The sequence below is a fragment of the Pinus tabuliformis genome, chromosome 8 (genome assembly GCF_031772625.1).
Source record: "Pinus tabuliformis cultivar Carrire ecotype Pingquan chromosome 8, CPIR1, whole genome shotgun sequence".
In the NCBI taxonomy this organism is placed as follows: Eukaryota; Viridiplantae; Streptophyta; class Pinopsida; order Pinales; family Pinaceae; genus Pinus; species Pinus tabuliformis.
In genome coordinates, this window is record NC_142294.1 from 2046720713 (window position 1) to 2046747893 (window position 27181).

At 39.3% G+C, this 27181-nt stretch overlaps 1 protein-coding gene across 1 annotated transcript; it reads left to right on the forward strand.

The window, feature by feature from the left end:
- The first annotated feature begins 2049 nt into the window (after positions 1-2049).
- Positions 2050-3492, forward strand: LOC149244676 (putative histidine kinase 4). Its single transcript, XM_089368045.1, has 2 exons — positions 2050-2197; positions 3298-3492. The coding sequence occupies exons 1-2, from the start codon at positions 2190-2192 to the stop codon at positions 3452-3454; spliced, it is 165 nt and encodes a 54-aa protein (XP_089224171.1). The 5' UTR covers positions 2050-2189; the 3' UTR covers positions 3455-3492.
- The last annotated feature ends 23689 nt before the right edge of the window (positions 3493-27181 follow it).

Below are 27181 nucleotides of genomic sequence, written 5' to 3' on the forward strand. Positions count from 1 at the left end.
ATCCAGGATGTCTCATACCATTCTCCACTGGCCTGAAGTCAGTTTGGAGTGTGTACCACTTTCACTAGTCCCAGACCAGTCCTCTACTGACCCAAATTCAGTTTTAGAGGGTGTACCACTCTCACTGGTCCCAAACTAGTATCATTGATCCCAAATCAATGGAGGTCATCCTAACATAGAGAGTATGGTAGATACAACCATGCGTCCATCGATAGAACTACTATGGTCCCTATCCTCATTTCCCTACTCATTGATCAGATGAGAGGTACTTCCCATGAGTCCTAGACTACATGGGTAGGATGCCTCGACAGGAGAACTAATCATCCTGTCCACAGGAGAACGAACCATCTTGTCCAGTGGATGCCACGGAGAACTAATCATCCTGGCCCACAGGAGAACGTATCATCCTGTTCCACAATCTCCATGGAGAACGAATCATCCTGGCCCATAGGAGAACTAATCATCCTGTTCCATAGTTGCCACAGGGTGTCAGGGGAAGGTTGAACCTTTTACCCTGTAAAAAGTGCACCAACAGGGGATGGTGAGTTACCCTATGGTCATATGTTTCTCCAAGAAGTACCCCGCGCCCCCTGCAGCTCCCAGAGCTCAGTACATCATACTTGACCCTCAAAAGAGGGTCTCTAAACGACTCCAAGTCGTTCTCGGAAAGTCAGAAATTTGACCTTTCCTAGGGGCTTTGTTAAAATGTCGGCGACCTGTTCATTTGTGACGATATGTTAGAGCCTTATAGCTCCTTGCTGCACCATGTCACGAATATAGTGGTACCTGATATCGATATGCTTGGAGCGAACATGGAATACGGGATCTCTGATAAACGAATCTCGCTCTGGTTATCACATAGGATCACGGTGGTATCCAATGTAAATCCAAACAGCTCAATGAAGAGCTTTCGTAACCAGACTGCCTCACAGGAGGCCATGCTAGCAGCAATGTACTCTGCCTTGGTTGTGCTCAAAGCCACAGACTTCTGCTTCCTGCTCATCCAGGATATCGAAGCAGATCCCAAGTAGAAACAGCACCCGAAAGTGCTCTTGTGGTCCACCACATTGCCTGCCCAATCAGCATTAGTATATCCAAGTAGTCTCACATTTCCGGCAATGTATCTTAACCCATAAGTAATTGTGCCACAAAGATATCTCAACAGATTCTTGGCACCAATCCAATGTATGTGGTGAGGTTCAACCATGTGTTGACTCAATGTGTTGACTGCAAAGCATATATCTGGACGAGAGTTCACTAGGAACATCAATGCTCTGACAAGTTGACGATACTCGGTGGTATTTCGTAAAAGAGGTCCAGTAGCACTACCGCTTAACTTCTTGAAGTCAAGCTCCATGGGGTGGTTACGGGCTTGCAGACCACCATGCCGAATCTCTCCAATATCTTCACCACATATTTTCCTTGAGATAGGAAAATCTCCCCTGGTTTCTGCCAGACTTCCAGCCCTAGGAAATAGTGCATAAGTCCTAGGTTTTTCATTTCGAACTCAGAAGCCAGTGCCCTCTTACATTCGTGAATGAGAGGGTCTGCACCTGTTAGAAAGAGGTCGTCAACATATAGCACCAGTATGAGAGGCTTGTCATCTATAACCTTAAAGTAAAGGTTAGGGTCGGCTTCACTCCTAGTGAATCCCAGCTTCATCAAGTAGCTATCGATCCTCTCATACCATGCTCGGGGTGCTTGCTTTAGCCCATAGAGGGCCTTCTTCAACCTGCACACATGAGATTCTCGATCATGAATCTCAAATCCTTCGAGTTGCTCCACATAGACCTCTTCTTTGATCGAACCATCTAAGAACACAGTCTTGACATCCATCTTATGTAGGTTCCATCCTTGCGAAGCAGCAAGGGCTATGATCGAGTAGATGGTGGTATATCAGGCAACAGGTGCAAATATCTCATCATAGTCTATACCTTCCTTCTAGGAGAAGCCACGAGCGACAAAACGAGCCTTATAATTTTTTGCACTTCCATCAACTGCATGCTTTATCTTGTAAAGCCATTTTGAAGTGACAACTGTCCTGGAAAAGGCGTACTTGTCGTAGATGACAACATTGTCAATCGTCGAGTGGCTGCTGGTGCACTGAAGAAGTATGGTGCCAATGTTATTTGCACAGACGGTAGGAAATCTGCAATTTCCATGCTTCGACAGGCACACAATTTCCAGAAATGGATGGGTACCCACTTTTCCCAATTGACCTCTGTACAGTTGTAGGAAATGGATTGTTCTTCTGAATTGTCTACCTCTGTTCTATTTGATGTTGTTTTGGAATGTCTATAGCATGAAGCATGAACTAAACATTTCGTAGAAGCAGGATACAAAATTTTAGAATATGGAGAATAGCTACTAAACAGGATATACATTCTAGAATATGGAGAATAGCTATTAAGCTGGTATATCAATTGAGTTTAGGTTGAGTGGTTGGGCGGAATAGTTGTTATTCTTGTAAATTGACATGTTTATGCTTTGGAATAGAATAACTATGTTACGCTCTTAAGTGAGTCTATACCGTGGGCTGGTACATTTCGTAGAAGCAGGATACAAAATTTTAGAATATGGAGAATAGCTACTAAACAGGATATACATTCTAGAATATGGAGAGTATCTATTAAGCTGGTATATCAATTGAGTTTAGGTTGAGTGGTTGGGCGGAATAGTTGTTATTCTTGTAAATTGACATGTTTATGCTTTGGAATAGAATAACTATGTTACGCTCTTAAGTGAGTCTATACCTTGGGCTAGCATGGTACCAGCAACCCCTCTCTTACCTCTGGGGTAGAGGGAGGCTGACTGTCTTCCCAGGGTGAAACCTTGGAAAAAAGCTACTAAGCTGGGAATAATTAACCAAAAAAAAGGTTATGTATTGTCTTGGTGATTTAAAGACCGCAATTTAACCAAAAAGAGGTCATGTATTGTTTTGGTGATTTAAAGACTGCAATTTGACTGGTATCAATTGCTTTAATTGGGTTTTGCAGTATCTGCAAATTCTAGTTTTTGGTGTTTAAACCTATCTTCTAGAAAATTTGAAGAGCATGCATATCAGTAGAAATTTTGTGCATCTCTTATTTCAGTAGAGAACTATCATGGAAAGACTGCACTAGCTAAAATTTACACGTCCTTTGCAAGTTTGCACTACTATAGATGAGATTGCTGACGCCTCTTGTCAAAAGAGAGACTTTTGAAGACTGACCTCTATACATTTGTTATAACTTGTAAAAATTTGAACTGATAATGTCAATCTTAATTTCTTTTCATATTTCTTCCTCTATTCTTCAGGTTTGAGGCTACGCGACAGATCAGAGCAGCAGAACTTGCTAACATGGACTGTGCAAGCAACGGTGGTGAAATGCTGGCTACCAACAATAGATGGCATGTGCAAATCTTAGCAATGACGGCCGATGTAATTCAGGCAACCCATGAGGAATGCCTGTGATGTGGCATGTATGGGTATGTCTCAAAACCTACTGAAGAGGAACAATTATACAGGGCCCTGGCTCCATTTTTTGACAAGGAGTCATTAGTTAGATAGTGTTTAGATATAGGCTCTCGGGATTTCATAGCCCCCGTGAAAGAAGAAAGAAAGAAATTATTTTAACGTCCACGAGGCTAAAGATAGCCTATGGGACAGATTGCTTCTTCATCTGCTTGATGTATTCGGCCCTTTTTCTATGAAGCTTCAAAATAAATGCTCCCAGCTTCTCGACAAACCCCTCGCTAAATAGATTATCCCAAGAGCTAGCTGCTAGCATATCTGCATAACTTTCCCTGTTGTCTTTGAAGGTCTCACATTCTAAAATGAAATGTCTCCTGTTTCCACTTTTCCGGAAGAACAAAAAATGCATACTCTTTCCTCCCACACTTCTTTTGGCATTTTCCAGCGCCTTGTTTCACAACGGAGTTGATGAGAATTAGTCCTTAACTGAGAAATAAGAATTTTTTCTCTCCAAGAGATATTAGCTTCTATGTATGCTTTTGGTTGATGACTATGAGTGGGATTAAACACTTCAATATAATACTTTTTCTTTCTTCCTAGCTCCTTGTCCCAAGTACGCTTGTGGAACTTTTCCATAACAAAAGCTTTTATTTCTTTGCTGTTTATGGGACACGCGTTCAAGCAAATACCCCATTTACTAAACCATTTGTTACTTTGCTGCATCCAAGTTTCTTTTCTCTTGCACAATCTGTGATTAAAGACAACCTTAGGCCATCTACCCTCCTCTATTTGCTCAATTTTTTTTAAATACCTTATGACTCGCACCATAGCAATTGCTTCAATAGGAGTAGTCCCTGTTTCACTTAACAAGATATCATAAGGAACTACACTTCTAATCTTAAGTTTGTTTGTAATCAAACGCTTCTGAATTTTCTCAATTTGTCTCCACTGCATGTCGCATGTACTGCTGGCCCATTCAATGATTCGGTTTTTGTCTAAAAGTTAGAGCTCCTCGCTTTCATCTTCTTTGGAGGCTTTGTTATGGTATGTAGATTGATTGCAAACATGTAAAGTTGTAGAGTTTTATATGCTGCGAGTGAATGCAGTGTGGGATCAATATTTGTAAAGTTGAAGTTAGGGATGAATGGAAATCTAAGGGCATTTGCTGCTGGTATTTGCATATTTTGTTCCCAGTCATGGTTCAGTATTTTAACTTTATTATCATTCCTATCCTTTCAGGATGGAACGACTGGGATGATCTGACATGGTATTCTGTTTACAAGACATGGCAACCGGCTAACCCATATTTTTTCACATGTATTCTATGAGTGTGCATTCTTATGCACTAGTTAAATATCAATGCTAGAGTTTCCACATGATTTATTTGCATTTTCATAACACCATAACATATCATAATTATATTAATGTCTAACAAATGGCCTAGCACAATGGAATTACTAAGAACAGTGATGTCGATAAAAGCAGGAGCATCACGAAAATTTCTCAGTTAAAACACAAAAAGTGAGTAGAAGCATAATGTCTATATGCTCTGAATTTTTAATATATATATACAAAATTTTCTTACATAAGACAAAAAAATATATAAAAACATGATGTACTTTTTTATATATATTTAAATTAACTTATTTTTTTTCAAAAGTAAAAACATAATGTCTATTTTTTAATTTTGCAAATTAATTATTTTATTTTTATTTTTTAAATTATAGGTTAATGTTTTAACCAAGTTTTTGTTGGATTGCAAAATATATCTTTCTATCCCAAATCAAAGTTATTACTAAAATTAAATAACCAACTATAAACATGTTAAATAGAAAACATAATGTTATTTATTTAAAGTCTGTTATTATTATTTAAAGTTTGTTATTCTTTTGCAAAGCTTCTTTATGCATATAGTGTTTGCTTACTGTTCTATGCCTGTAATTAAAGTAAGATGTTGCGTTCACTGTCCAAAACCATCCTGACTTTTTGATTATTATTAATTGTAATACATAGTCCATTCATTGCAGATTACAGAGTAGTCCATTCATTGCAGATTACAGAGTCTCGATAGCTTGCAACCTAATACATACGTCAAACAAATTTAAATTCAGAACATACAAGGTGGTGGTTCAAAATGTTTAACATTATTCTTGGATTCTGTTTCTCAATAGGTCAATTTACGGTTTTAATATTAATTTTTGGATTTTCAATTATTTTAAAATAAATTTGCTATATATTTTAAAATAAATTTACTATATATTTTAAAATAAATTTACTCTATATTTTATATTTTTAATTTTTAAAATATTTTTGAGTTTTCTGATCATTTTAGATTCCAAATAAATTCGCTATCATATACATATATTTATATATAAATAAATGTATGTATTATTGATTTTTAAAGTGAAAGCTTATATATATATATAAATAAATAAATACATTTTTAGATGGACTATTAATCTAATTTGGATTTGGTAGATTTAATAAATCAATAATATTCCTAATAATTATATATTGTGTTAATTATATATTTATAAGTATTTCAACAATCGGGAGTTCACAAGGTTAAACTAGGCCTTGCTTGGTCGGTGGGGAGATTTTTTAGAGTTGATCTACCTATATTTTCCCATGGAAATTGGGAATGATAATAGTTTTGTGGGGAAAATGCATTTTACATTTCAGACAAATTTAACCGAAAATATACAAAAAAAACAACAAAACAGAAAAGAACCAAACTTTAAACAATAAATAAATAATCATAGGCTTGAAATTGACATGATGAATATAGTTGCTCTGACTTACTATTTATCAAATAAAATTTTTTATTTCATTTTTTAATTCTAAATTTAGATTATTTTATATTTTAAATATTTTTTAATAATAATATAGTAATTTGTTTAAAAAAGTAATTGTATTTAAATAAAATATTAACTAAATTAAAAGTTCAGTCTTACAAATTTATATAATTAATTAAATTTTATTAACAATATTTAATAATATATATTATAGCTATATGACATGTAAAATATAAATAAATTATATATAACATATCTTAAATATAATATATATTATAGCTATATGACATGTAAAATATAAATAAATTATATATAACATATCTAGATATATTATATTTCTAGTTTGTATTGTCAATCAAACTCATGAACATATTGTATTTCAATGTATTTCTAGAGTGTAATTTCTTCATTTCTAATGAATATATATATATATATATATATATATATATATATATATATATATATTTTGTGAAAAAAAGTGTTTGTTTTAAAATAAGATTTTCAAACTTTCATCTTAGTTATCAATAATTATATTGATAGATGTGTCTATTTTAGCATAAGGTTTTCAAATTTTAATTTAGTTATCAATAATTATTAGATGAATGGTAGTTTACTCTCTATGGAATATTCTAAAATATTCTTAATAATAGTCACAAATCAAAAGTCTCAAACATAGTTATGCCATTTCTACCTTTTTAATTAAATTGATTAATTACAGGAAAATGTTAAATGAACATGTTTCATGTGAATATGAGTTATGGCTTTTTGGGCATTTGATATTATTAATCCATAATTTTGGCTTGTGGTATTGTAATTATTATTATTATTATCCATTTTTAAGGTCACGGCCAAGCCAAACACCAAATTGGTGTATGAGACCCCTTGTTTGTGGGACGAGGGACCCACCTCCGCCCAACGATTTGACTGCAAAGTCTACGAAGGCATACATACTCTACCCCCCTCTGGTTTTGAACTTGTGACCTCTTAGGAGGAAACACATGCTCTTAACCATTAGGCCCACTCAAGCTGTATAGGTTAAGAATCTCCATGATAAAGTTGGAGTGAATCTCTGTGGCTAAAGATCTTGTTACATGTTTTAAAAAACATACCTACATATATGCATTTAAAAAACATGTCACAAGATTTTTAGCCGCGGAGAAGGAAAGGGGAGGACAATGCCAGGTGCAAGAATCAAAGGTCTATTGAGAATGGGATTGTAGAATGGGAAAGGAGGCAAATTACTGATCAAGTATAGGGGAAAGTCTCTGGTTAGAAAGATTGTCTAAAGAGATTGAAGAACCGATTCCAAAGATCTTGGGTCGAAGGACAAGAGTGGAAAAGATGTTCACAATTTTCTTCACTTGATTTGCATAAGAAACATAGTAAGGGACTAACGTACCTCCTAGAGAGAAGCTTATCCAAGGTTAATGCTTTTTTTATCGAGGAGAAGCTAGAGAAAATAAGTTATCTTGAGCCAAAGATTCAAGCGCTAGATTTTATACCATACCTGTTGATTAGGAGTGTGAGTGTGATTGGTCACAAGGAAGTAAGTTTCTTTGATGGTGAAAGAACCCTATGGCTAACATCCACATTGAAGTTTGTCCAGATCTTCAAAAAAGTGGATTTGTCAATGTAGAAAAGCTTCCTTGAACTATTCAAGAGCTTGGGCTCATAAGGGGATGTCCTGGAAGGAAGGAAATCGGCATTGGTGAGAACTGGTATGTAAGGTGATGTTTTCCCAGTAGTTAGACATAAGGATTTTCCCCGAAGATTGCATATAATAGTGTGTATCTTGAAGATGTCCATGGGAATAAAGTTTGGGAAATTAATGCCAAGAATCTTCCCAAAAGAGAGTAGTTTTTCCTTATTGGTGCACCCCAAGGTGATACACTTGGCCTTATGTATCCCTTGTCAAGCATTTCCTTCAACTCTAGCTTCAATTTGACTAACTCTAGAGTGCTCATCCTGTAAGGTGCTTTTGATGTTGGTGCTGCACTTGGTACCAACTCAATAGAGAAATCCACTTCCCTACGAGGAGGCAACTCTAAAATATCTATTGGAAATACATCCTAACATTGTTGCAAAATCGGATACCTCTTCAAGGCGTCTGCATCTTCAACATCCTTTCATTGTTCATTAAAAATCTGGTTGTTGTATTTACTGGACCATATTTTCTTCCATAAGTCATGAACTTGCAACCAGTGCCATTAAAGTTTGGCTCTTATGATAGTGTTTATAGTTTCCGAATCCTCTTGATTTTTTGGGGAGACATAATTTCTCCCAAGAAAATCGTTCCTTTTTTTCTCTTGCTTCTCTTTCCTCCCCATAAGAAAATTTGCTAAAGCAATTTGATTTGATGAAGGATGCTTTTGGGTGTTGCAAGAGAGTTTTAAGGAGGATAGTTCTGCGAGCTATGTTGGGTGAGGGGAAAATATATCAATATGCTAGTAAACTTTTGAGTGAGTTTAGACCAAATTTTGGTACACAGGGAATTGGGAACTAAAGAGGTGCCTAGATATGTAGTGGGTAAGGTGCTTTTCTTGAAGCCCAAGAGATTAGTGAGATGATGTTGAATAATAGGGGGAGTATTGAAGAAGAAGATATTAGACTTTTGTGAATTTATGTCCATGCCTGAGAAAGTCATGAAATCATCCAAGACTTTTTGAAATGCTAACACTTCTCAAATAGGGGAGCACCCTTGAACATTGTATCATCCACAAATTGCTAGTGCGAGGATTTTTCATTAGAGTTGGAGAAGTGTAGGCCCTTGATCGCACTAGTAGTAACAACTTGTTTTAGGGTCCATCCTAGCCCTTCGACTACGAGGATGAAAATAAATAAGGAAAGAGGATCACCTTGAAACATTCCTCTAAAAGGGTTGAAGGCCTTAGAGGGAGAGTCATTGAGTAAGATAGAGAAGAAGAGGGAGGATATAAGGGGAAAAATCCAGGTGATCCAGGCATCCAAGAAACCAAACGCTTCGAGAATCTGTGAAATTTAAGACCTACTTAATTTATCAAAACCCTAAGATAGATCGAGCTTGATGAGCATACGTGGTTTTCTTGAATGATGAAGGGAATGAACTAGCTCTTCAACCACTATTATCCCATCCAAAATTTGTCTTCCTTCAACATAGCATGTTTGCGCCGAAGAGATGAGTGATGGAAGAAGGGGTTTTAAATTATTGAAAATGACTTTAGAGATACTTTTGTAGATAGTGTTACAAAGGGAAATATGATGAAAACCACTAGGGTCCTTTGAATTGGATTTTTTTTGTGCAAGGGTAAGAAGAGTAGTATTGAGAGGTTGTACGACAAAATTTATTAATCGAGATTTCTCCACAACTCTTCAAACATCCACTTTTTATGAATGAACAACATGCTTGGTAGAAATAAGAGGTAAAGCGATCGAGCCTTAGTGCTTTTCTTTTGGGCATTCCAAAGATGGCTGCTTCTACTTTATCTATCATAGTAGGACAAAGTAGAGCCTCATTTTGTTCAGGACTAAGGTAAGGATGCAACGAGTGATTTTTCTGATGGATTTGACTCTAGAGGGGGAAGACTCCAATAAGAGATGTTGGTAATATGAAACAAGCTTAACTTCAATATTAACGTGCTTACAGAGCTTAATGTATGCTAAATTTTTTCAGGCAGAGATTCTATTTTTTCTTCTATGATTAAGCATGGAGTGATGGAAAACTTAGAATTTTTCTCCCCTTCTTTGAGCCATTTGGTGTGCTATTTTTGATGCTAGAGAATATCCTCCTATTTTCTTCAATCTTTGAGATGAGTGATGATGGTTTCTTCTTCTATTGCAAGGTCTTCTGATCTTCCATCTGTGATGATTTGTTGTTGTATTTCTTGCATGTGTTTTCAAGAGCTCCCTAAGCCTGAAAGATGTTCCCAAATTTGTTCTTATTCTAGATTTTGATGCATCTTTTGAGATATTTTAGTTTTTGCTGAAAATATTTCATGGGAGAGCTTGGATCTGAAGGAGCTTTTTTCCACTATGTTTTTGCCTTGTCCAAGAAGGATGCGCATAAGAGCCAAAAACTCTCAAATTGAAAAGGTTAATTCATAGGCCTAGTTTTGTTGTCAATACTTAGATAAATGGGCCAATGGTAAGAACCTTTTCCATGATATTTTCAAAAATAAGAAAGCAATATAGTTTGGAGATAACCTGGTGCTTTCTTTTACATTAGTTGTTCTAGGTGAAAGTACTATTGATGGTCTCTAGATCCACTAATTTCAGAACATGCATGGCCTCATTGAAGTGATCTGCCTCTTGACCGAGCCTTCAAATACATCAATTTTTCTCGAAGATGGATTTTATCATATTAAATTCTCCCCCAATTATCCATGCGAGATATTTCAACATCCAACCTAGTCTCTTTAGAGTGTGAAGGAAGTTCGATCTTTCACTAGCAATGTGTGTGCACAGATGTTGGATATACAACCCACTTAATCTAAACATAAAATTATTAATTTGGCTATTAAAACTTTTTCTTTTACCAACAATCCATGTACGAAACCTTGTAAGGATGGAAACATATAGTTAGACTTCTTTCTTAACCATTTGCATCAATGACCAAGCTTTGGGTTCCTTTCTGACATTTGGAGATAATAGCAGGGACTCTTTCATCAGAGCATTTTGTTTCTTGAATCATCGATGAAGATGTGTCTTAAGAAGCCTTTTCTTACTTAAGAAATTTAGGCCTATTATGTTCCATGAGATGATTTTCATTGAGTAGAAGGGGTAGTTGAGCCAAAGGCCTTAGTCATTAGAGCAATTATGCTTGAATTGGATAGGAATTATCCTAATTCTTACAAGAGTTTCCTATTGCTATGCCTGCTTCTGCACCTATCTTCCTTAAATGGTTTATGTTGATCTTTGGGGTTTTGAAGATTGTTGGAAAAAGACTAGAGTGTTCTCGTTCTAAGTGCAACTTGGTCTTAATTTTGAGGAGCGATTTCTTTAAGATCTGGACCTGATGTCCAAGAACGGCCTTAGGATCATTGTTCTTCTAGATGATTGCCATTCCTTACATAGTTTTGTATCCTCACCTCCATCTATAATATCTTGAGAGAGCACCTTTGTTATTGAGATCTCAAGGTTGGTAGGAAACACTAATTGTGGGGGAATAGAAGGTATGGAACATCTTATAGGCATTGTTGATTCCTCTTGGTGTGATTAATGTTTGTCATGTATGGATTTGGTTAAAAAGGTGCTTGTGTCATTGGAGATGTGTAAGAGGATGTGTCAGCGATGGATTTCAAGATGTTTTGGGTATGAGTCCTAGATTAGTTTCAGAAGTAGCTGAAGCCTTTTGATGCCTGTGATTGGAATTAAGTGGAGTGAATCCTTTTGTATATTTGGGTAGGTCCTTGGGTTGTTGTGTTACTGTAGTGTGAAGAGGGAATTATTTGAAGAGATGACCATATTCATGGAAATATTGATAGCAGAAGAAGATGTGTTCATAGTCCAACGGCTATTTCTGAAGCCCGTCATTGAAATAGATATTACTGGATGATGGTAGAGGCCAAGAGATATCCATGTAGACACAAATCCATGCATAAGATGTATTTCCACCTAGTTTGGTGACTTCAAAAGATTTCACAAAGTGACTAAGGGTGTTTCCTATATCCTCTAGGGTTTCTTCCTCCCGAAATTCCCTTGGTAGAGAGTATAGTCCGATCCAAACTGAGGCCACCGTAAATATTTATTTATTTGGGAAAAAGTGTTTAGTCAATAAACAAATGTAAAGTTTTGTATAATTGAAGAAGTATGGACCACCTTTAGATACCCACATTTGGTCCTCTAGATTAGCAAATATTGCAGTGAAGAAGCCTTTGGCCTCCAATTCCAAATCTATTTGTCCTTTAGGATTCCATTTGTTTTGAACCCAATTGACAAGAGCATGTTTCATGGGCTAGAAGCCCAAAAATTACCCAATTATAGCATGGTATTTCATGAATTAAATGTAGTGCTCTATTTGAGAAGATTTTATCTCAAATTTAGGGTCTTTGGTTTCTTTTGGAAAATAATGACCCAATCTCCTTACTTGCCATGCTACACCTGTGGGTGGATCTATGGAATTATGGAGGGAGCGCTAATGTTTGTAGAGTCATTGTTGAAAGATTGTTTGCCCCCATATCCATTTGTATTGCCTTTTAGCTTGGCATCACCAAAGGCTACAATACGAAAGTTCAATAGGAGGCGACTTCCTCTAGCCCGAGGCATGAAGGAAGTCAAGACTAGAGATGGCTTGAAGATAAGATAAGATAATTATATTTATGTCCAACTAATGACCACAAAGTAGGTCAAAGGGACTGTTGAGTACACTGATGTATATATAAAGCAGGAGAACCAACCAGTCTCCTATAAAAGATACAACACATAAAGTAAATCAAAGATACAATGCATAAAGTAAATCAACATCTGGCCCTAGTGGAGAAGATCCAAGAGCTAATAGGTCTGAGGATCAAACACATCTCTCCTAACATCTGAGGCTGAATGAATAACATTGAAGAAACTCAACAAAGTCTGTTGGCTCGATGAAGAGCCAATGGAAAGTGCAGACTGTCCACTAAATCGTATCCTGGGGGGTTCACATGCTGCTGAATGCTGGAGGACCTAGCTGTCTCTAAGGAGCGGATTTGAGGTGAAACTGCTACTGAGAACTCGCATGGCAGGGTGAGGACCCACGGATCCTCACTAATCTGGAGTCTAGATATGTACTGGTATCAATCGATCTCTTGGTGCCCCTATTTGAAGGTAGTACCCTGGAAATTTTCGTGATCCTCTATGTGGGTTCTGGTCTGATGGGAGGCTGAAGAATATGCACTCGGAACCTAAGAGCCTCCTGCATATATAGGGCTTAACATCTCTGATTTGGGTACCTGAAAAAGGCGGCGAGGGTTCGAGAATCCCTGAACAAGCAATGAAACCTTCCTTTGATATCGTAGTAGACAGGGCATCCAAGGATGAAGTGCACCTCGGTCTCCACTTCCTGTAAATGACATACCTGGCAGACTCTGTCTAGTCTATCCATATGGTGGTCTGTCTCTACCTGAAGTCTATGAGAACCTACTCTGAACTGGCCTAGAGGAATGCAAATAGCATGCATCCAGTGGTGAAACATATATTGGGGTCAAACAATGAGCCCGTCTCTCAACTCCAAGAAGTGCTCAACGTAGAAGCCCATCTTTGGGTGCAACCCTCCTTGAGGATTGACCTAGGTGACCTGGACAAACTTCTTGTAGATGTCCTCCCTGATGATCTTGTTTAGCTCCTTTCTAGTAGGTAAAAGGTGACCAGGTGCATCGAAGGAATATCGGAAAGGAGGGAGACGATCCAAATGAATTCCCATTGACTCTAAGAGGATTGAAACTCCTGTAAACCAACATCTAGCTCGGCCTGAGGGTGTAGAACGGGAAATATTCTCATAAGAGCAATATGCCAAGTAAGGATAACGGTCCCTACTCTTTATCGAGTCTGCTAAGCCCTGGACACGATGCAAGAATGAAACCAATCTGAAAATCGTCTTAAGCCGAAAGGGCTAAGCTCCAAACTCTACAAGGATGATGTGTTGTGGCATTGTCAGTTTGCACCTAATGATGTGGCGAAGAAGAAGAATCTGGACTCTCTCAGCTGAAGCCCAGTCCGACTCAAGTAAATATGGTCCCCAAATCTCTGAGCCATATAGAATAGTGGGACGAATCATGGTGTCCATGAGGCTCATCTTGGACAAGATGTCTTGGAAGTGATGTCAAAAGCACGGTCTCTCGTGAAGGGCTAAGGATCCATATCCTTTGTTGATCTGAGGCTAAAGTGTTGGTCATAAACTGAAGTGGGGACCTGAGAATTTCACCCCGAAGTAAGTATACGTGCTGGTGATCTCAATCTCCTCCCCTATGAATAGAAAGTGAAGGTTTGAGGTTTTTTTCACCCCATTGAAGATCATAACGTTGGTTTTACCTAGGTTGACCGTCAACTGTCGATGGTCACAAAACAGAGCTAAGGAATCGAGCTGCCTCTGTAATCCTTCTGGGGATGAGGAGAGGAGGACCACGTCGCCAGCAAAGAGTAGAATAGATATCAGAACCTGGTGAAGGAGGCAGCCATCAGTGTCCTGGATATGCTCGTGTAGAAATGCTTCCAACTCATCAATATAGATCCCAAATAGGGTAGGGGACAATGGACAACCATGTTTAACCCTAATAGTGCTATGAATTAAATCAGACATCCCATGGGCTGCGTGAAGACGACCAAGAACGGGCTCATATAGGTACATAATAGTGGTCAATAGGGTTGCAGAGATGCCAATATCTCTTAGTCTCTGGAGCAAGGCCTCCCTCGGAATCGAGTTAAAATATTTCCGAAAATCTACGAAACAACAGTAGACTTTCGAAGAGTGGTGTCGTGCCTCCTCAATCACGGCGTGAAGGGTGAATATGTGGTCAATGGTCTGATGATCCAATTGAAAACCTGCCTGTCCCCTAGCTCTGAGTTGTCTCTGCTCAAGGTCACTGGAGAGATCCCTATGTAGAATAGTATCATACAACTTTGAGAACGTGTGACCCACCATGATTGTTCTGTAGTTATTGGGATTTGAGCTGGAACTTGATTTGTGGATTGGATGGATGATGTGGTGTGCCCATGTTAGTGGAAAACCTTCATGGACTACATGGTTGAAGAGATCATCCAATTAGTTTACCAAAGCATGAAAACTGTGGTTAAAGAACTCTGCCTGGTAGCCTTCCTCATCGGCTACTTTGCTGCTGTTCATCACCCAAATGGCCTCTCTAATATCTCTGTCTGAGAATAGATAACAGGAAGAGGGTGGGGAGGTAACATGAATTTGGGCCTGCCCGGGAATATCATAAAGGTTGGAAGTGTGAGAGAACATGGATGTAGGGTCGAGGTCAGGTGGAAGAGGGGAGCGTTGGGGAAGGATGGTACGCCAAAATTGTTTAGGGGAGTGGGCAAGGAGAGCAGAAAGTTCTCGTCTTCTATGGGAGACAAAGAGTCGTTTCTTGTGACGAAGGAGACGACGATAAGAAGCTTTGAGGTCGGAGTAGAAGGGTTGAGAGTGGGTGAAAGCATATCGAAGTTCTTGATGTAGAGTCTTGCATTCATCATCGTACCATTTGTTCATGGGGAAAGATCCAACTTTAGGGGAGATGGAAGTGGAATGAGTGGAGTGGAGGAAGGATTTGAGTGCTGCTTCCCAAATGACAGCTGAAAGACATGTGTATTTAGTGGAAGCAGAATCAAGCAAGGAGAATTGGGTTTTCGATGGGAGCATCTTGCGTAGGGTAGAGGAGAAAATGTCAGGGTCTCCTTCGTCAAATCGGAAGGTAGTTTGGGGTGGGCCCCGAGGGGAGGGATGGGGTGGAAGGGGAGGGTCAAACCGGAGAGAGAAGGAAAGAAGTGCATGATCAATAAGGGGGATGGGGGAAGACCGAGAAATGGCGAATAAAAGGGAACATGTTATGGCTAGTGAGTACATAATCAACTACACTCACATCCCCACCATATGGTCGGCGAGTGAAAAAGCGAGAGTCTGGGAAACAGGGGAGACCATTTAGAATCAACAACTCCTGAGTTCTCCCAACTGCAATAGATGTTTACCATAAACTGTAATGGGCCCTAAGGCATCATCTGACATCTGGTGAAGCCCTATTGGATCTGGATCTATCCCCTGGGTATAGAATACATCCTTTGATTGGTCATGGAGAGGGATCTGGAGATCTCTAGTGTGAGCATTGAAGTCACCTAGGAGGATGACTTCCCCAACAACACAATACTGGGTGATGTGGGTGTACAAGTCTATGAAGGGATCCCCATTTGAGCCATTATGGACAACAAATGGTGAAGAGGCTGGGGGGAAGTAACAAACTACAATGTAGATGTCCCTCAGAGGAGAGACTCTGACGCTAATCCGAATCCACATAAACCTGGCACAGTCATCTTCGGCTACTAAAGATACCCTGTTCTGGAGTGATTCATTAGTCAAACAAGCAACTCCACCTGATCCTTTGACCCGTCCTGAGCTCCTCGTCTCCTGCCTGCAAACTGAGATCCAATGGTAACCTGCAATATTTGGGAGGGGTTGAACAGGGGTTGCATGAGTCTCGATCACAAAGAGGATGTCCGTTGATTCGAGAGCATCATACAAGAGTCCCGACGATGACCAGAAAGATCCATTGCCATTCCAACAATGGATAGAAATGCTTATACCCTGTCGCCTCTCCAAGTGCGCCTATCATTTGGAACCTCCAGTTCGGGGTTTCCACCCAGGTGGGAAGGAGTCTCGAATGACTGCCCAAAGATTCCTAATAACTACCCATTTCCCTGCCTGTTGTGCTGCCATAACTTGTTCTCTAGATTGTTTAAGTTCCACAACCTGTGCTCGAGTGAGGTCCTCATCCAAGAAAATCTTGTTGGGAAGAGAAAACAACTTTCACTTAGCCCTGAGGGCGTAGAGTCGATCAGATGCAGTCTGAAACCTGAGGAAGAGAGTGGAGTCGTAGCCCAGCCAGGCTCTGTCCAAAGCTATATCGGGGAGGCTAAGGGTGTCCCAAAGGAACCTAGCCCCCACTTCCATAGGATCCAGAGAGGGGTGGGGTAAGGGGAGACCTCTCACCTTGAGATTCAATTCTCTTGCCCGTCTGTTGCGTTCTTCCCCAAGTTTTGCTTGCATCACCTCCTCAACTGCTGCAAGAGGGGTAGGAGTTTTATCCTTCCCTCGAACCACCTGTACCCAAGAATTGATGTGTGTCTCCGTTTCTTGTTTGAAAGTGGCTTGTTGGGATCAGATTTCTTCTTGCTTGCTTTTAAGGTCAAGAATTTTTGCATGCAGTGCACCATTTGGAGGATGGAGAATTTCTTGTTCTTTAGTTTCATGTAAAATATTCTTAAGGGATAAATTATCCCCCTCCACCTCTTAAAATCTGGCAAAGAAGGTGTGTATTTATGATCGGAGCTGCTTGTTTTTAGTTTCGAGAAATTCCATTTTCCGCACCATTTGTTTTACCAAGACTATCCAAAATGAGAAATCGAACTCCGGGCTGACTACCACTTGCTCTTGCTGGTTTTCAACAGTTGATAATTCAGCAAGGCTAAACATGTCATCTTGGCACAATTCGTCTTGTTGCATGAATCCAATCCTTGGATTTGGAACCCATTCTTTTGTCTCTGTCTGTTCATCAGCAGTAAAATTCATCAAAGGATTTAGAGAAAACCTGTCTACTGCCATCTTGGTATTAGAGTCATTGTAAAATTTAAATTTAGTGGGCAGATTCCGTCAAACAGTTGATGTGCATCCTCGAGCTGTCTATTATGTTTCAGTAATTTGCATGTTTTGTTCCGTTTCAGTAATCTGCCCCTCACTATTGAGACTAAGATAATAATAGGGAATGCCTTTGTTTCCGGATCTTGGCAAGCACTGCAGCCAAGAATTCTGCAATTAGTTGGATTTCCTGCCTTTCTGTTGCAATGGCTATGACAAATTCTTTTGCATGGAGCACAGGTCATACAGATATCACGAGTGCCCTAACCAATATGCGCAATCGCGTGGTTCTTGCAATGAAAATAAAAAACAAACAAATTAAAGATACTTAGACCCTAGACCATCCAAAGAGAAAAATAATATGTGTGAACCTCATAATTCTAAAATTAAAATGGATATATGTGTGTGTGAACCTCGTTCAACAATAAATTACATCTCCTTCATATGGAAAAACACACCATTCATATTTTTTTTATGAATTTTAGTAGACTAGATATTATACGAGAGTTAGAGTTGGAGGAGTGATGGCGATAGCAAGAGGAAACTTTGAAGATGTGGGCATAGCAAGTGGGGCTTGTAGGTAGCTTCCACACCAACAATGCCCTCTGGTGGCACCTTTTGACTTGATTAGACAAGACCCAGTATTATTGTTTTCTCTTGTTGGTCCACGTAATCTCCTGCCTAACATGCATTCGTTTTTTTGCTCTTGTTTAGACGGAAGCCCGGGTTAAGCCCGCCCTTCCGTATCTCGATGAACGCACCAGATATGTCCACATTGTATGATTCAACAACAAGGTTAGATCAACAGAGTTCAAGCTCCCCATAACAACCAGACAACATAGGAGTCAATGCATGCAAGCATTTAGGGTAACCTTTTTTACCATGGAAGAAATATTAATTGACTATTTGGAGGACAGGGTAAATCCATTTTCACTTCACTGTCGTCGTGTCCTTGAGGCGAGAAGCGCCCCCTCAGGGGCTTGGAAATAATGGATCTGTCAATGGCACATTTTCCTCTCTAAGGAAGCGATTTGTACAATCAACTTGTGAAGGAAACAAGCCTGACATACTTGCTGGAGGATGTTATTGGATCATTTTTTCCCTCAAGCACTTCCAACCCCGACGTCAGTTAATTCACACTACCCTTTCATGCCTCCCCATCTTGTAATCCCGCGACACCCTCTTTCTCTTTTTTGTATGATGGTGTAGCTTCCTCTCAATTTTTTTTACAATTAGAAGGGTTTTACCTTAACAATCATTGTTTGGACACTACTATCTTCCTTAATCATCCATGCAACCCTCCATCTGGTCCTTTATTGAAGATAGTTTGTCCTTGATTTTTTTGGCCCACTGTCTCATTATCCCCTCTTCACTAAAGTTAGAACCCTCGCGAATTTGATCCCCTCCTCTTTTAGCCCTCACCTTTCCCATCTTGTCGATATCCCTCCCCTCTCATTGACCTCTCTCAATCTAGGGTTTTAGCAGACCCTCCCCCTTTCATCTAGCCGACTACTAACTGAGTGAGCATTGTTCCCTCATCATTGGGCTTATTGATCCCCTACACCTTCTAGAAATCTTTCTCCCTACTTGCTCCCACCCTTTTTCCTTTCCCTCCCCTTCCAACAACCCTGTCATCCCTTGGTTGATCCCACCTATGGAATCGAACAAGGTCATGACCCCCTTCATCCAAATCCCTCTCCCATCCTTCGCATATGCCTATAGGTGCTCCCAAAGGGAAATCCCATCCATCAGTCAAAAAACTCTCTGTATCAAAATCTATGGTACTCGGGGAGGACATAGAAATTGATTAAGTGCTTCATATGTTGGAGTACACATGAACTGACCATGCTAGAGGCCAACACTTCATTTAGACCACTTTGGAGGAATGGGTTAAGAGAGAATGGATAACTCACATGAAACAACTGCCAGAAACCCTTACACAAGTCAAAGGATGGTTTTCTTTGATTTTTTGTGGATAAGGGGGATGCATCTTGGGCCCTTTCAAAACCCTGACACATCGACTCCACCCCCTTTCTTATCAAAATATGGAACCCCCTTTTCGAATCCAATAAAGAAAGAATGGATAAAATCCCTGTATGAATTTGCATGCCAGGGTTACCGATGATCTTCTAGACAAAAAGTGCTCTCACTGCAATTGACTCAAACCTAGGCAAGTTTATGGACATTGATTTGTGATTCTTGTAGACAAAATAATGTAAGGTAGCAAGGGTTTTGGTGTTGTTCGATGTCTATGCAGGCTTATGGGTTGAAACTAAGATAAAATATAAAGGAACAAAATATAAGCAGAATATGGACTATGAGGGTATCCCCTTCAAGTGCATACATTTTCATTAGTATAGACACAATGTCTGTCAATGCAAGCTGCCTTTCATTGGCATACAATGTTTAGGAAAATCCCAACAAGGCCCATAAGTTGAATCAAACCCTATGGTAGAAGATCCCATTACGCACTTTGCACTGGATTTTGAATGAGAGGATATAATATTGGTCTCCCCTTCAACATCACCACCGGGACCGAAGACACAACAATACTCGCAGAAGCAACAAGATAGACATCTGGTTTCCCCTACAAGCTAGGAGACTTCCACCTCTTCTAGTGACAAGGCATCACTCCCGAGTACTTGTCCTTTTACTACACCCTTTGCTTCTTTGGCTCATACATCTTCTTGTTCAAGGATTTATGTTTCTGGTTGGGGTCTCTCCAGGATTATAACATCTGTTGATCCTTCCACATCTCATCGGACCCTAAGCTTGTTCCTTCCCTACACCGTTCATTCTTGGAATTTTCTCAGCCCCTCATACATATGTTGATTCCTCTTCTCTATTGGGTTCATCTAAACCGTAATATTTCTTTTTCCCATGCTATCCAAACCCTCATCTCCCTTCCAGAGGCCTTGGATTCAATACCCCTAATATCTGTATTGTGAAAGGCAGAGGCTGTCGGTCCAAATTGGTACATGCTCAGAACAAAGCCCATGTCGATATGACATCAAGGTGAAAAATCTCAATTGATGGGGCGCTTAGAGCAACAATTTCACCTAAGGGGGTTTCCAAATGATCATCCTCTCCCTAGACCGCAGGGGCTTCGCCAACCTCCATGGAAAGTAGGCTCTGTGATGGCTTGTCAACCTTGAGGGAGCTGTCATTCTCCTTCTTCAAGAAAATTTGGGAGCGAGATACCTCTTATCCAACATTCGGAAAAGGACTTTACTTAGTTGGAACTTCATATGAACCAACCCTAAAGCAAACTTAGGGGGCCAAGTGACGAGATGGAATCCTCAGGTTATTAATGAAATAAGCTTATGGAGGACAAACTCAGTCATCAGAATCAAGTTTGGATCTGTGGAGCTCAATCATGAACTCCTCATCCTCAATATTTATGGACCACCCAAAACAAAATCCCATTTTGGGATTCTTGATCTTCGAAATATTTCGTAGGAGAGGCCAACCTCATCATTGGTGGGGATTTGAACTTATCTATTGGCGAAGCAAAGAGTTGGGGGCCTAAAGCACAGGCCGACTGAAACTCATATTTTTTCTCCAGTTTTATCCAAAATCACAACCTCATTGACATTAATCGTATTAAGCTCAAACCTTCCCGTGTAACAAAAGAACAGGGGAGGACCATATTGCAAAATGCATTAACCATTTCCTTTTGTCTGAGCATATGGTTTAAAACCTCCATGTTATAATGAAATGGTTTGGAGAAGGTGGAGGCTTAGACCAATCCTCGATATTCCTAAAAATCAAATATTCAGGGAAAAAACCACCGAACCCGTTCAAATTCAACTCAACCTGGCTTACAAAGGTGAGTTTCATTGAGTTAGTAAAAGCAACCCAGATACATTTTGTCCCTCTATCGAATGAGTTAGTGGGAAGAAAATTTTCACATAACCTCAAATATGTGAAGGAAGCCACTATCAAATGTGATGGGCTCCATCAATAGGTATATTATAAGGCCCATTTTTCTGTCCTCCACCATATAATTTCCTCTTTTCTCACATTAATTAACATCGTTTTTGCTATAATGTGCTTAATAGGGAGACTAGAGGATGTTTGTCATACTTCGTGGCCTAGTGTGGTTAATGTGTAGGAAAAAGAGAATTTTTGAGTGTATTTACTATGCAAAGGCACGTTGGAGGTAACTAGAGGAGATGTAGGAGGCTTGTACCATGCATTTACTTTCCTACAACTTGACTTGATCTATAAAATCACTCACCTACAACTTGAGGATCTACTAGCAGCCGTTGCACTCAAGTTATTGCGAGGATCTAAGGGAGCTAGATCCACTTTTATAGAGATCTTGGAGGGAAGAAATACTCTTTCCAAGGAGGCTACTTCTCAATCATCTTTGTATAAATAAAAAAGCCTTACGGCTCAATAAGATTCAAATTTTTGAGAAGGGAAGAGCTACTAAGAGCTAGGAGCTTCAGACTGTCATTTTCATTTCTTTTTCATGATGTACTTGAACTTCATTTTATGTCAATGAAAATATTATTATTGTCTTACATATAAGTTTATTTCAGAGCACTGAGTCCCCTCGGGTTAGGGCCCAACCTAGAGGCTCTAGTCTCTCTTTTTGTATCTTATTTATGCATTACTTTTTGCAGCAATATTTCTTTCTTCCTTAGTAGAGGAATGCTTCCAAAATTTTATGTGCAAGTCTAGTTACCACCTCTCTTGTGGGAAGTGTGGTTGAATAATATGCATTAGCAAGCCAAAAATATGTGGTTATTTTCATTTGTAGTTGATAGAACTTAGATCAATGCTCTTTTGCATACTTAGGAGTTAAATCACATTTCTCTTTAATATTTCATGGAGGTAGGTAAAATTCATGCTGCATTTGAGATTATCTTTTGATGCAACAAAATTCAACTCATCTTTCTTTCCACTTAGGTTCATAAAATTCAACTCATCCTTTTTTATTTAGTACAATTTGCTGCAAATTGGTTATTTGTGTGGCATTCTTTTCAAGTGAAAAAATGACCGTTTGTTTGGTTTGAAGGTACTAATAGTGGCTTGTAGGGTTGTCAAAATCATACTAAATTTCTCTTGTCATCATCAACCTCTTACTCCTCATCTCATATAACCCTCAAAACTCTACCACCGAAAGTACATTCCTAGGTCATTAAAGGACACCGTGTGCATTTTTCTTTTGTGTAAGATGGGCCTCTAAGAGGTGAAAAGCTTGGAAAAAGATTCATATAGCATTAATACACCTTCATCCACCCTTTCCCACCTTTAAACCATATTTTCCACCCTCAGGATACTCATAGATCCAATCCTGTAGAAAAATAGGGCAATCTTGTAGCATCATGTAGCAATCCTGTAACATCTTGTAGCACCGTGTAAACTCAACCATATTTGCTCCAAAAGCTTGATTTTTGTCTCATAGGCTTGAATAATGATCCTTGTGCTTTGAAACCATGATTTAGGAGGACCAAAGACCACTTTAGACCTGCCTTTTCCTCACTGCAACATAATTATGCAATTAGGGTTAGATGACAAATTTCTGAATTTTGAAGAGCAATGATGATTTTCTTGTGAAATGCCTATTGAACTCTATCAATAAAGCTAAGTTTATTTGAACACAATGATTAAAGGGTGATTTATAAATGAAAAGTAGGTTAGGCATGTTTCCTTGAATTTATGCTTCTTTAGGGTTTCAATTACAAGCTTTGTTATTGCATGAATTTCCTTTTCAAAGCAACTTTTCACTTTCTGCAATTAGACTAGTGCTCACATTCTTTCAAGTAGCATAGAGTTTACATTCTGCAAGTAAATTGGTGTTTCCATTTCTAGAAATTGCATAACCTTTAGATTCTTGCAACTACGGTTAACCTTTACCTTTGGATAAATAGCATCTTCATTTTTGCAAGTAGAATAATGTTTCCATTCTTGCAATTAAAATAGAATTCTCTCTTTTTACGTAATTTCCTTCCTTGAGTTAGCTGATAGAGTGCTCTTTGAATTCCTTGGTCTGGTCCATTGCTTGAAGGTGGCATGAGTAGAACTTGACCTACTATGCATATAACATTGTCACCTATTAAGTTTGTACAAACCTTAGAGTAATAATTAAAGCTGCTAACCTTGGGAGCTGCAACACTCTTGTTGCGATACTGGGGCTCACCAAATGGTCGGTGGAAAAAGGGAAGAGGGATGCTCAAGAGCTTTGCAAAGTGGAAACAGATCTAAAAGTTTTATTAGAAATCATGTCAAAATGATATGACACAAATGAATCCAAGAATCTCCTATCTCACTTGGAAGGGAGGAAGAAAAAACTCTTAGCTGACATAGAGGCTTCCTCGAGACTCAAAAGTTGAGGCATATGGTTGGAGATAAGTGATGAGAACACTAAATTGTTGAAAAACTACACCAAAGGGAGGAAAATGGGCAATACTATATGGAAGCTAAGGGACCTAGAAGGGAATAAAAACTCCTCCTTCGAGAATCTTGCTACAATGGGGATAGCCATTCTAGTTTTGTTTTCAAAGAACCCCATAGGGCCTCTATAATCAAGGTGGTCAGATTAGCCCTGTTCTTCCCTAGATTCTCAACTCTAGACAACAACAATATGTTGATGGGACCTATAATTTATGAATAGATCAATAAGGTTTTTAGTGGTTTCCAAAATGAAAAGAGCCCGAGGCCATGTGGGTGGACAACTAGATTCTTTCGGGATTTTTTTGAGCTCTTTGGTGATGATCTCGTCAGATTCATTGAAGAATCCAAATCTATTGGTCACATCCCCACCTATTTCAACTCCACTTTCCTTGCTTTAATGTTAGGTTCCAACCCTAACCCCTTTATTTATGTAATAAGCTCAAGGGGCCTCGTCAAAGTCATAGTTAGTTAGTTGAGTCAATAAAGCCCGTAAGCGGTTATTCTCATTAATAATGATTGTAAGTGGTTGACCCGCATTATAGAAAAGGGAACACAATTAGTTATAAACTAGCCATAGTTAATAAATAAAGTGGTTAACCCATATTATGTAGGGGACCACTAGTAGTTAGGGTTTTGGATGTCACAAAGCTATAAATAGTCTTAGATAGCAAGGGACGAATCAACGAGTTTTATTGTAATTGAGCTATGCTCTATTGGAGGTTTCCCCCTCGAAGAGGCAAGTGAACGTTATATTCTGCTTCCGAATAATAAAATAACTTTGCAGCTTGTCTCAATTCATGTGCTATTTCTTTATTTTTGGCAATATTGTTTCACATTTTGGAATTTGGGTATTCTTCGTAGGTCAAGTGTATAACAAGTGGCATTAGAGCACTTTCTTGGGCCAACTGTACCTCCAATTTTGACGGAATTTTTTTTAGGCTAGAGACGTGTTCCTACGTCTTTAAACCACGAGATTTATAGTTAAGCACATAAAATTGCGGATATTGGGAGGCATGCACGTAGGAACTACAAGAGGTGGTCATGCTTGTTAGACTCCCCTGTAACTCTTGTGGGTACCCCTTTGAGTAGTAGTGCATTAGACATAACCACACACGAACTGCACTTCCACGTACCCTTAGGTATATCAGAAGCACCTCCAAGGGTAACTTGAAACCTAACCTTAGATAAGCTGTTGGTCGTCTTGCTGTTACAATACACTAAGAACAACACTCAAGGAGATTACTCACATGTACAAAAGGGTAGTCGGGTATTACAGATAAGGGTACGACCGATCCTCCTTAGTTGGTGCTCTGAAAGATTGGGCCAAGTACTACTTTTGGACCCCTGCGTATATCATGATCTGTAGCACCTGACACTCCTTCGTGACCATAGTTCCCTCAACTATTTGAAGATTTCCCTCTTCCCTTTTTGTCCATATTAGATCCAACAATTTGGGTTTAGTCATCGTTATACAAATTATATCCAAAAGTTGGGGTTCTGCCCCTGGTGTAGAGATCAGATTCAATAGTTGCGGTTTCATAACGCAGATCAAACTCTTTGTGTAGTGAGGGTTTTGGCCGCTAAAGTCCAGATCAGATTGTCGCAGAACATTTTACAATGTCGATACTTTGGAGTTTCTGCTACTACTGTCCAACCTAATTTTTCGTAGGATAATTGAGAATATCAATAATTTTGGATCTTAACCATTGCAGTCTTGATAAGTTGGGAGTAAAAATCCTTTTAGAGTAAAAAAAAAGTCTGGGCTCATCAGGGGACACTTGTAAGAGACCTATCCCATAAGATTCGAGATGACGAGTTGATCGCAGTGGTACCATTCACCTGTAAGCTCCAAAATTTTCAAGTGGTCCCAAATTTTTCTCGAAGCGACTTCAAGTGACCCACATCACTAGAATCCCGAGATTTCCCTATTTCCAACCATACTACTCTCAAGTAAGCTTAAAATTTGACCAGGGGTAGCGTATTTTCGGTACTAGGTCTTAAGTTATGGCTGCGGATAAATTTTAAGCCCTCGAGAAAAAGTTCAATGACTTCCAAGTGTCCTTTGAAGACAAAATCAAAGTAGTAATATTGCAAGCCCTGAGCAAGCCTCAAGAACCCATGGGTGAAGAACACAATGTTGATGCACACTTAGAAGGAGAATCCAACCATCACATTCATTTCCATGGAGGTCACCAATATTCGAGCCACTGGACACCCAATATTGACATGTACAAATTTGATGGCTCTAACCTGACAATATGGGTCGCACAAATGGAGCAATATTTCCACCTTAACAATATCTAGGATGATGACACTAAACTACATGTTGAAGCTCCTTACTTGGACCAAGAGTGATGGTAGCGGCATAAAAAATGCTATATAGGAGGCCAACTTGGAACATATTCTCAAAATCCATTTGTGACTGCTTTGATCTGGAATCTCACTTTCTGGGTCGTCTCACTAAGGTAAGGAAAATGGGTATAGTATGGGACTATATTGTAGCCTTTCAAAAATTGGCCATCTAGACTGAGGGACTAGGAGATGCCTTTTACATGGAATATTTCATCAACGGCCTAAAGGAAGCCATCCAAGCCCATGTTTGAATGCATCATCCAACTACTTGGTTGGAAGCATGTGACAAGGCCTTAGATGTAGAAGTAGTTTTAAATGCCAAATCCAATGATCCAAATTTCATCGCACGGGCACATCCCACCCCTACTACGAGCCCCACCCAAACACTTAAGGTTCAAAAGGTGTCGTCAACAGAAATGGCCGAAAGAAGGAAACGAGGAATCTGCTACTACTGTGATTGATGAGCCCCAAATTTGGTAACATTTTGGGCTCATTTGGCCTAACTACCCTTGCTCAACCCTTCATTTTTCATGAATTATGCATCATTTTCTTAGTATATTTATGTCATTTGTACGAATGAGGGTAGTCACTATTCCTAGGTGGCTAACACGTTCTTATTTCAGGTTTTTTGACATTTAATGGAGCAAAACCACGCAGATGAGGGCTAGAAGACAGCCAAGATGGGATTGAGATTTTGTAGGAAGGTTGTACACAGCATTGAATGGCCTTCCTCGTGATCTTCACCCCCAACTCCGAGCTCTGACAGCCACCACCACCGAGTTAGAAGGCAGCCAAACGGATTTTGAGGAAGCAACAGTTCACTCCTAGTTTGGTCAGCCAAATCCCACTGATTTAGGAGGCCAGCTTGGGACCTCGTACTGT